The following is a 12599-nucleotide window of genomic DNA, read 5'->3' on the forward strand; positions in this document are numbered from 1 at the left end:
TCACCTCTTTGGCTTATATAATGATCTAGGGTTGGTAATCCATTTGAAATGAAAATCATCAAATAATAATCTGATATTTTATCATACTTTCTCTATGGTGTTGATAGATCTTTGGTAGACCTTTTTTCATTCACAACTTGTAAATAGATTTACAGGCTGATTTAAAGATTGGCATATAGTATAGAAAGTTTGTTGAAGACACTGAGTGAATCATAACCTTTATGTGTTTTTGTGTTGTTAGGTTGATGTTGATTGACACACATGCCCTGTTGTTTAATCAATTTAAAGTCTTTGACTTTGCTGCTAGCTCGTTCATTCTTTTGGACTTAGTCAAGATGTCAAGATGAAGAAAATCAGTTAAGACATGTACTTGTTTTCCAAGTCTGTTATAAAACAATAGAGATATAGATTCTAGAAGCTGTCATTTTATTAATTATCAACCGCAGGTCCTTTTTTGGACATTTTTGTCAGATTTATGTGTATGTTTGTTGACATGTTCAAGTCTGTTGTGTTTGTATGTCTGTGATGTACATTGTATGTTTACACAGCTGCTAGGTCCCAATAATTGTCACATTTACCAATAACTTTTGTTTAGGTTGCTCATTCATTATAATAGAATTATGAACAACTAGCATACAAGTGGCAGGTTGAGCTAGCTGTTTTAATTCACCTGTTCTTTAGAAAATGCCTGTACAAAGTCAAGAACATGACAGTTGTTTTCTGTTGGTTGACATAATCTAGTTGATTTTTTTTTTGTGGACTTCCCCTTTTCGAATTAACATTGGAATTCAGTATTTTAGTTAATTCTATTTTATCTGACCTTGTTACTAATTACCTCATTTCCAGTCTGATCACCGAGTTTATCAATTTTAAAACATATGGAAATGAGATTGCTTCAAGATGCAATGTGAGAAATTACTTACCTCAAACTTTCTAGTTCCCTTTCATATAAATTCTTAAGATGGGATACTTCTTCTTCTAGAATTCTAGCAGACTTCAGAAACGAAGATGAATCTAATTGTCCACTTTGTTGCCCAAGTTGCCTAACTTTTGAAATATACTGAGTAAATCTGTCATTCAATCTTTGTAGCTCTTCCTTTTCCTGAGCTCTTGACAAAGATGTTGAAGACAGCGTGTACATATCTCCTCCGTAATTGAAATTACTCATGGTCTTAGTCCTAGAACCAGTTTTATCCAATTTGCGTATACTATTTGCACTGTATGCCCGTGGCTGGGGTATGTTGTTTCTTGCTGAAACCAAATGTGAGAACTTCTTTTCAAAAGGAGTCAATGACTTTTTGGTGCCAGAAAATGCACTTGTGCGATAGCGATTATTTATATTTTGATTAGGATTGCCACTAGTTTTGACAAAATAGGTATTTTGGTTATAAGCACCTCTAGGACCAGGGAATTGATCCTTTAGATAATGAGTTGATGTGACAAATGATTTTCCAACAAGTTTAGTTTGATTTTCAATTGGTGGTGGCGATGGTGTTGTTCTTAAACTATTAACATGTTTATATTCTGATTCACTTCCAACTAAGGATCTCTCAGAGTCAGATAATTCTTTATCAGCTGTCAGTACTTGGTCCTCCTTATTTGTATCTTCTTTATCAAATCCTGGTAAGTTAAGCTGTATATCGTGCAGTGAACTATCAGGTGTTGAATGTAAAACTAGTCGTTCAATCTCTGGATCCCCGTCACCCAAATGTGCAGTGTTTATATTGTGTGCATCAAAACCTTCCTGGTAACTATCACTAAACCTGAAAGTAGAAAAATTGATTATATTACTCATTATTTTTTTAATGATTATCACATCAAACAAAGTATGGGCTTTGCTCATTGTTGAAGGTCGTAAGGTGACCTATAGTTATTAATTACGGTGTCATTTTGGTCTCTTGTGGAGAGTATGTCTCATTGGCAATCATACCACATCTTCTTTTTTATATTGTGAAGACAGAATATTGTTGGTTTTTTTATTCTAATGTTGCAGTATATATAAATGTGCATTGCTGGCAGTCAATTATGTCAGCCAAGTATGAAAAATAAATGTATTCAAAGTCTGTTTTGCTTTCATTCAATTTTATCTACACTTTCCCAGATAAATATGATTTGTTTAACATCTTTCACATATCATGCCATATAAAAGTCACAGTAAATCTTAACCAATTTGATTTTGATGTTAACAGAAGCTGAAAATGACTGTTTGACAACTAACAGTTAAGGGCATTACTACCCTCCTACAACTTTTTTAATTTTGAACTATTGGCAAACAAGAAGTGGCTTCATGGAAGATGGAAAAATTGCTTACACACTTCAATTCAACATTATGAAGCTACAGACCAAATATAAAACAATTCCCTTTCATAGAAGTAAAAAACAAATTGAAACAATTAAGTTTTCTACCTCAGACAGACTGACTGAGTTGATTGGTTAGTCAACATGCTTTCTCCGTTAGCAACACAGTAAAAACAAAGAGACAACCAACAGTCGACACAACAAGCCATAAAAAATCTAAGATTGAGCAAACAAGACTCATTAAAAATTTGTTATGACATCAATTAAATACACTGAAATCCAATTTACAATGGTTAAAATTAAAATCAACCAGTAATGGGTGTTTACAGCTTTGCATAAAAACAAGTACGACATGTATGACTACTTTCACCATGAATTAATGTGCTTGGATATGTAAAACATTCTGTATTGTATGTGACTTCACAAAGACCACATTACCATTCAATTTCCCTGTCAGTGGAAAAAAAACCCAGATTTCAAGTATCCACACAAACAGAGTGAAAACCACATACAAAGCATTAAGTATTGTTTGTGTTAATATGTAACAAGCAACAATCATATATATAAAACAACTAGGACTTTTCTATATTTACCTTCCCGTCATATGAACATCTACATTTCATCTATAGAGATTAAAAATTAATTGATTAAAACATTGCATAACTCCTTTAAATTGCAAACCAGGTGCTCCGCAGCGCAGCTTTATACGACCGCAGAGGTCGAACCCTGAACAGTTGGGGCAAGTATGGACAAAACATTCAAGCGTGATACAGCTCTGAATTTGGATTGTGATCAAATTTTTGACATTACATGGGTTTTTTTTACACAAAACAAATGTCAAGATTTCACAAATCAATTAAAGATTTCTTCTTCAAACTTTTTAAATCTAAAATTAAATAGTTGACACAGCATAGGTTTCTGACACAGAATGAATGTGGTCTAATGAACTTAAAAAGGTTTTTTTTGCCTTTGAGCAATTCACTATGCTGTTGAATATTAATCCTCTCAAAAAAATGTTTGAAGAAATTTTCTTTTTATTTATGAAATCTGAAATGAGAAAAATTTAACCAACCCCCCCCCCCCCCCCCCCCCCCCCCCCCCCCCCCACTTTTTTTTCGTATCCCCGTTTCCCTTTTTTGCTTGTTATCACTGAATGGTAAAGATTGGTTGGTAGTAAAAGTGAATATACATTGTTTATTGTATAAAACAATAAAAAAAACTTCATCAGCAACATTTTATATTGGCAAATTTCCAATGAAGTTATTTACATAAAGTTATTGGCAAATAAAAATAGAAAATGACATCATAGTCATGTCTGGCAAATTTCCAACATATATTATCAACTTCTATTCTATACAAAGAAAGATAACTCCAATTGAAAATTAATTGCTATTGCACAATATTGTGCAATTAGATATTTCTTGCTATTGTGCAATACTGTGCAATTGAAAATTTCTTGCTATTGCACAATACTTGATATGGAATCCTGATTTGGACCAACTTGAAAACTGGGCCCATAATCAAAAATCAAAGTACATATTTAGATAAAGCATATCAAATAAGCCCAAGAATTTAATTTTTGTTAAAATCAAACTTAGTTTAATTTTGGACCCTTTGGACCTTAATGTAGACCATTTGAAAACTGGACCAAAAAATAAGAATCTACATACACAGTTAGATTTGGCATATCAAAGAACCCATTTATTCAATTTTTGATGAACAAAGTTTAATTTTGGACCCCCATTTGGACCAACTTGAAAACTAGGCCAATAATTAAAAATCTAAGTACATTTCTAAATTCAGCATATCAAACAACCCCCAGGATTCATTTTTTGTTAAAATCAAACTAAGTTTAATTTTGGACCCTTTGGACCTTAATGTAGACCAATTTGAAAACGGGACCAAAAATTAAGAATCTGCATACACAGTTAGATTCGGCATACCAAAGAACCCCAATTATTCAATTTTTGATGAAATCAAACAAAGTTTAATTTGGACCCTTTGGGCCCTTTATTCCTAAACTGTTGGGACCAAAACTCCCAAAATCAATACCAACCTTCCTTTTATGGTCATAAACCTTGTGTTTAAATTTCATAGATTTCTATTTACTTAAACTAAAGTTATTGTGCAAAAACCAAGAATAATGCTTATTTGGGCCCTTTTTTTGCCCCTAATTCCTAAACTGTTGGAACCAAAACTCACAAAATCAATCCCAACCTTTCTTTTGTGGTCATAAACCTTGTGTCAAAATTTCATAGATTTCTATTAACTTAAACTAAAGTTATAGTGCGAAAACCAAGAAAATGCTTATTTGGGCCCTTTTTGGCCCCTTATTCCTAAAATGTTGGGACCAAAACTCCCAAAATCAATCCCAACCTTCCTTTTGTGGTCATAAACCTTATGTTAAAATTTCATAGATTTCTATTCACTTTTACTAAAGTTAGAGTGCGAAAACTAAAAGTATTCGGACGACGACGACGACGACGACGACGACGCCAACGTGATAGCAATATACGACGAAAATTTTTTCAAATTTTGCGGTCGTATAAAAAGACTAAAAGTAATAATAACAAGAGTGCACACACTGAAATGTCTTGCCTTCTTTACTAATCATTGATATCATGTTGATAGTCCTAAGTATAAAGCGTTATTACAACTGTCACATAAACTTAACATTAAACAAGATAGTTAAACAAAGACCAATGAACCATGAAAATGAGGTCAAGGTCAGATGAACCATGCCAGGCAGACATGTACAGCTAACAATGCTTCCATACAACAAATATAGTTGACCTATTACTTATAGTTTAAGAAAAATAGACCAAAACACAAAAACTTACACTGTCCAATGAACCGTGCAATTGAGGTCATGGTCAAATAAAACCTGCGGGACTGACATATAGATCATAATATATTTCCATACACCAAATATAGTTGACCTTTGGCATATAATATTAGATAAAAAGATCAAAACTTAAAAACTTAACTTTGCACCACTGAACCATGAAAATGAGGTCAAGGTCAGATGACATCTGCCCGCTAGACATGTACACCTTACAATCATTCCATACAACAAATATAGTAGACCTATTGCATAAAGTATGAGAAAAACAGACCAAAACACAAAAACTTAACTATAACCACTGAACCATGAAAATGAGGTCAAGGTCAGATGACACCTGCCAGTTGGACATGTACACCTTACAGTCCTTCAATACACCAAATATACTAGCCCTATTGCTTATAGTATCTGAGATATGGACTTGACCACCAAAACTTAACCTTGTTCACTGATCCATGAAATGAGGTCGAGGTCAAGTGAAAACTGTCTGACGGGCATGAGGACCTTGCAAGGTACGCACATACCAAATATAGTTATCCTATTACTTATAAGAGAGAATTCAACGTTACAAAAATTCTGAACTTTTTTTTCAAGTGGTCAATGAACCATGAAATTGAGGTCAAGGACATTGGACATGTGACTGACGGAAACTTCGTAACATGAGGCATCTATATACAAAATATGAAGCATCCAGGTCTTCCACCTTCTAAAATATATAGCTTTTAAGAAGTGAGCTAACACCGCCGCCGCCGCTGCCGTAGCCGCCGCCGGATCACTATCCCTATGTCGAGCTTTCTGCAACAAAAGTTGCAGGCTCGACAAAAACCAAATTATCCCTTAATCATTATACTATACATATAGTCAATTTGATTTGTTAGCACACTGTGTTGCGTTTTCCAACATTGGAGATTATTTGATTTCCCAAGTTAACATGGTATATATCTGCAGTGTGAAATTCTTCAGTTTTATTGAGAAATTAATTTAAATAATTAATATCTTGTAAAAAAGTCTCAATCATATAATAAGCATAATCAGTAACAAATATAAGGCATTAGAGAAATAAAACATTACAGTCATTGCTTTTCTGTAGAATGAAGTGAAACTAAAATACATTCAAGAACCTTGCCATAACATCAGATTCATATCTTGATTTTTTTTAGTTATTTGAAGATTTTGGGGTTACAGACTTGCCAACTTACACAATATAATGGGCGCTTTCCCCAAAGAGAGGTGTTCACATGCATTTTGAAATTATATGAACTCAAAACTCAAAACAGGTATTCAAATGAGTTTAATAAGATTATTTAAGCACATGCATACTTATTCAAACAAAGTAGCAGTATTTAAAAAACTTGTTACAATATAAAAGGAGCATTAAGTCCTCTTGCACTTAAAATCCCCCATGAAGAATTTGAAAAATTGGCAGATTATGGAGTTGATGAAGATCGTAGATTATTTCTGTTAGTTTTTTACACAGTTTGTACACACTCAGCTCGTTTTAGATTTAAATAAAAATACACAGATGTCTATTGTTGAATACTGCATGAAACATTTTAGGTGTTTTTTGTTGTTTGGTTGATTGCTCTAGATGTTTACCCAATATTTTCTTTTACATTTTGAATGCACTTAAACTGTAGAGGTACTATTTTAAACCATAATTTTAAGAATGATAAACTTCTTGCTATTTTGCAAGAAATAAATGGTAGTGCTGACTCTTATTACTTAAAAAACAATTAAGTTCAGAAATATTAACTACTGGTACTCAGCCAGGCCCTAAGCATATATTCACTTAAGCTTATAATCTGTTATGAAATTTTAGTTGTAGTTATCATATAAAATTTAATGACTGTTGAGATCCTTTTGAAGCACACATTCATTAAGTTTATGGACATATGCATATGAAAAAGGAAACTACTTAAAATAAGTGGATACATATCAACACTAGCTGTTTGAAGCTTAAGTATGTTAAAGTGCTATGAAGAGATTGTGACTTTTTATATTCAATTTTTGGTCTTTTTCAAAAGATTCTTTATTTAGAATCAAATTTTGGACTTCCAAGTACAGCATTTTCCATAATTCAAAATAGTCTTTCCCTGTAGTAAGTTTATAACATGTCAAATTGGCTAACTAAAATTCAAATATGACACCCTTCTTTTGTTTAAAAATTAACATAGCAATGTTCTAAGCTCAATAAAACAGGGGTGCAATGTGCCAGGCATCACAAATAAAATTTCTACATCAGTTAAATTTGAATGACCACTAAGATAAAAATGATCGTTTTATTTGCTCACTAGGAAATTAAAAAAAAAAACACTCCATACTTAGTAAGTCTAAATGTATTTGTCCACTGTTAGTGGTGACACAGTTGGTTGTCTAGAGCATTTTCAGAATTTTAATAAAAGTTAATTCGATTTTGGGGCTATTTAATTACACTCATAAACTTTAACATTAAAGATCAAATACATATATATTTTCATTGTAAAGTATATCAATCTTTATATGAAAATAAATGTCAATAGAACTTAATTAAAATTCTTACCTGACAGATTTTTTTGAGGGAGAGTTTTTTTTCTCCAACATGATTTCTACAATGCTAACTATTTGTTAAAGACATGTGTTGTCATAGAAACGTGTACACAATTGACTTCATTAGATGTACTCCCAACTGAATTCTACATTAGAGACAATATTGTTTTAAATCCAATATCTACTTGAAGAGTTCTTTTGGTGACTGAGTGTATTGTTGGCAATTAAAACATATAAATATCTTCCAAAGAAAAACCTTTATCTATTTCTTATATTCAATAATTCAAAACACTTTAATTAACTCACAAAAACCGAAGCATTACCATGCTAACAGCCAACTATCCATAAAAGCATGATGAGTTCAAATAATGTTTCATTATCAACCATTTCATAGATTTTCTCATTTTAAACTTTAATTCAACTTTTTTTCAAATAAGTAGTGTGTCAACAAATCATTTTACCCTTTAAAATATACTTCAAAGTTCTTTGTTCAATTTACATACTTTTTATATTTTAAATTGATCCTTCGATTAAACAATAGCTGTCACTTTATAAATAATCTGAGTCTCAAAACTCCAAAGAGAAGATTGTCAAAAAGTATCCAATTTACAAACTTAATCAATTCCTAACATGCAGCTGTGTGACAATTCTTCAATTTAATCAATTCTAATGCAGGTATCTTCAAAATTCCACTTTACAATTTACAATCCTATTATAATATATAGCCTGAGATGATATTATCACTTATACACCTTTCTCTATAAGCAGTACGTGTGTTCCCATTATTGGAAACTTACAAATCCATGTAATTTATTTTACTGCACTTTCTCTAATTTCCAATAAATTTTTGATCCCTGAAAATATGTGGTACAATATGACAAGAACATGTAATTCACAGCATGCACAACATAGAGCTTGTCCCACGACTTCTCTATAAAATTAGTGATATATGCAAGTAAGGTCTTGCTAAATTCTTTATGGACACAGGTAACATTATTCACCTGGTAAATTTTCAATCACTTACAACAAAATGAACATTGTAAATAATAAAAAAATAAAAACATTATAATCTGATTATTATATCAGCTATAAAATGAAATTACACAATGTTACATATATAATGAGATCAATTTCAATGGAATTTGGATTTAAATCCAATTTACAAAAACACAAAAGAGTTAAATTGTTCAACCACAGATGAAATAACATTAAAATTTGAAAAATAAAGAGGTATTTTATACAAATTTTAAAACAATATATTAATTGAAACTTTTAAGTCCATGAAATGTTTCTTATATCATTAACAGTGGTACGTTAGTGTTAATTAAGCTCTATTGAAAAAGACCACTTTTGACCATTAACAGAACATGCTATATTAAATGATTGTAAGATATGCTACTTTATTGAGATATTAGCTAGTAACTAGAGGCTCTGAGGTTGAGATTACACAATGATCTCTCAGACTCTTAAGGACCCTCAATTATTTTACAAAATGACACTTCTTTGAGTAATAATTCTTGGATAATGGACAGAAAATTTTACTTTTGATTGCAAACATTAACCAACCTGGCATGCAGTAGTGTAAGAATCAATCTTATAAACAGTTACTCCTTACACATTGTTTTTGAAAAAAAGTTTAAAAAAATTTGTAACATGTATAAGATAGAATATTTTCAATGTAATGTGAAGAAATATGTAACACTATAGTTTTTTTTCTGAAATTCTCTCATTTAAAACTTTCATTTCATAATATATATCTTTTATAATTTTTTTAATATACTATTATGATGATCTATCATAAGTTACTTATAAAAACACTATATACATGATATAAAAAACAAGAATTTTGATCAATGAAAAAAAGTCACTGCATAAAAACAGAAGGGGCACAGTGTTATATATATACATTGTAATTAATATATATACATTGAAGACATGGTGTCAAAAAAGCAATTACATCCATAGTTATATAAATGTAAGGAGGGAAAAGCAAAAAATATAACTTAACACTATTTTATTCATATGACTTGATTCAGACATACAATATGGTGGGGTTAAACAACTTCAATTTTTGATACACAATTTTTGATTCAGGCATACAATATGGTGGGGTTAAACAACTTCAATTTGCACACATTAAACCATTCTAAAAATCTAGAATCTAAAAATCCGAAAAGTCATGTCATTTTAATTTGATATCTTTATCTGGAAACAATGTAATTAAAACTTCATAAAAAAGTTTGTACTTAAACAGTTATTTAATAACTTTTTCAAGCTTAAAATCTTAAGAAGATTTTTAAATTAGTTTATAAATACTGAAATGATTCTTCTAATTATATCCATCAACGACTTACATACTGTGACAGTGACTCCATTAAATCACAAAATCAAATTGTTAGACATTAATTCTCCATTTATTCTCCACATTCTATTAAATCCACTTTCTGATAAAGGATTAAAATCAAGAAGTCTTTTAAAAACAGCCAATTAATGCATGGTAGTAACGGTACTTCATATGGTAAACAAATGTCAACTACTTGGGTATCTATCCCACCATTTAAAATAACAGCTCTGATCTGGGATCATTAAAAATCTTATTATCTTTTATTCACCAACTGTAAAGATTGTATTGTGACACACAGATGATATTTTAAATTCAAGATTATTCATATCGGCATGAAGTCTAACAGATCATCTCTAGTTAAAAATCTTTTTAAAAAACTTTGAAACACTGAAGGAAAAATACATAGCAAGAAGGTTTATCTTAAATTCTTAGTAAAAATGGATATGTGATTTAAATGTTTGTCAAATCAAATATACGGGATATATAATAAACTGTTACGTTAGTCTATTGATTTCAGAAAATCTCTGTTTAAATGGTTGCTTTATTATGTGTATGTAGATCAAATGATCAATTCAATATTAAATTGTTTGGACAAGTTGTAAGAAAATTTAATATGTATAATTTTAATTTCTATAAACTGAGATCTTGAGGTCAGCCTTGAAATGCTACATATTTATATATCTATTTAGCATAATGGTAATCCAGGGTTTAAAACCTACAAAATGGTACATCAATATACAAGGTCTTACATTTACATCAGTCTAGATTGAAACAAGAGTGCACACACTGAAATGTCTCGCCTTCCTTACTAACCATTGATTTTATTTTGATAGTCCTAAATATAAAGCTTAACTACAAGTATCACATAAACTGAATATGATCCAAGAAAATTAGGTCTAGGTCAGATTAACCAAACTATAAATATATGTGCACCTTACAATCATCAATACACCAAATATAGTTGACCTATTGCTTATAGTTTCTAAGAATTTAGAAACAGACTTAAAAATAACGTTCATGTTGAGATGAAATCTAATAGTTTACATAAATAAAAGGGTACATATTTACGATAGTGATTGTTTTTCAATCCTAATTTACAAATTAAATGATTCAGATACTTAATCATGTGTAAAAATCGGTGTCAGGAATCAGAAGTTGTTATGAAATTGTAATACACAGAAACGAATGCGGCCTACGGAGGTTTAATGATTTCCTAAAGTCGGCACCATTGGCCTTCAGAAGACTTGAAGTATCTTCCACCAAAAACTAAAAATTGACCAATGAACCATATAAATGAGGTCAAGGTCAAGGTCAAATAAAACATGCCAGACTAACGGCATATATTTTGTATTTGTAGTTGAGGTTGTTGAACTTCTTCCCTCCATTTGACCACCTAGGTTTCAATTAAGCTCCAATAGCTTCTAAATCTATCTCAAATAAAGGCTAAACTAACATGATTGCTCTTATATCTGATGGCCTTTAAATGACTTGCTGAGACCAAACAAGTCATAAAAAAGACTGTCAGCATAAAAGTAATTAAAGACTACATTAAGCCACAGTATAATTGGTCAAAATATTAAACTGGTCACTAACTTCTGGTTATCCAAAATGCAGATCCAAACATTATCAAAAAATCCAAGTTATAACTTTTAAATTTAGGTATGCATATAAACATTTACATTACATGAACAATTAATAGTAGTGATGTCATGTTGTAAACACAATCCCTGTAATTTCTTAATTAATGATTGATTGTTACAAAATGTATTTGCTAAACATGCTAAAAGGAAATTATGTTTAAATATAATAATGATTGTTATTTATTCCAGTTTGGATTAAATAAACTTGTCATTAATACCAGTATTAAAATAGTGTATGCCAGACAGGTTTCTTCAACAAAATACTCATCTTCGATACTCGAATCAAAAACAATTAAAGGCCAAATGAAGTTCAAAGTTGAAAAGCATTGAGGACCCAAAACACAAAACTGATGGTTACAGGTATGTCTTGTTAATACACCCTGACTTAAATCAGTACTGTTCTTTTGACATTCAGAAATTAATCCCTTATTTTTCGTTATGCCTACAAATATATTAAGATCTACTTTTTGGTTCATAATGATGACTTACAAATTACAACCTGAGTAGTGTTTAGATCAGGTTTTAGGTTTAACCAACTTTTACAATAATGATGTTCTTTGAAATTGCAAAATTTATGAAAATATACTTGTCCAGTGTTTTTGGTAATGTTTACAGATTTTACAAAAACTTTATTTTCAAATTTTCATAGAATACCATGGCCATCAAGGAATAAACGGCTGGGACATGAGCGCATGATATGACTTCGTCCTCAGTCAATATACTTCATTAAGGTCAATATATCCTTGTATCAATCTCATACAAAGGCTATAATTTTATGATACCTCCCGTAAATGGGTGTATAAAAGGCTTATTATTCAAAACTGTCATAAAACTTTGTTCATTTAGTTTTTACCCATACTTTAGGAGCTTTTTCGCATTCACAAAAATGTGGATCCCTAAAAACTTTAAGATATAGTTCATTATTTATTATAAGTGTTCAAGAAAAGCT

At 30.8% G+C, this 12599-nt stretch overlaps 1 protein-coding gene across 38 annotated transcripts in view; it reads right to left on the bottom strand.

Moving 5' to 3' along the window:
- LOC139482265 (lamin-B2.L-like) overlaps nucleotides 1-12599 on the bottom strand; it is a 63015-nt gene that overhangs the window by 41273 nt on the left and 9143 nt on the right. For 12 of the 38 annotated variants that reach the window (XM_071266017.1, XM_071266024.1, XM_071266023.1 and 9 more), the window contains exons 1-2: nucleotides 7680-8658; nucleotides 924-1763 (exon numbers count right to left, since the gene is read on the bottom strand). In XM_071266017.1, the coding sequence (XP_071122118.1) occupies nucleotides 924-1763; nucleotides 7680-7720 (881 nt within the window). In that variant the 5' untranslated portion in view covers nucleotides 7721-8658. Of the gene's footprint in view, nucleotides 1-923; nucleotides 1764-2891; nucleotides 2922-7679; nucleotides 8659-10020; nucleotides 10499-12599 lie in introns of those variants that run through there. The other 26 variants (XM_071266042.1, XM_071266046.1, XM_071266043.1 and 23 more) reach the window with 9 other exon arrangements.

Source organism: Mytilus edulis, chromosome 7 (assembly GCF_963676685.1).
Source record: "Mytilus edulis chromosome 7, xbMytEdul2.2, whole genome shotgun sequence".
Taxonomy (NCBI): domain Eukaryota; kingdom Metazoa; phylum Mollusca; class Bivalvia; order Mytilida; family Mytilidae; genus Mytilus; species Mytilus edulis.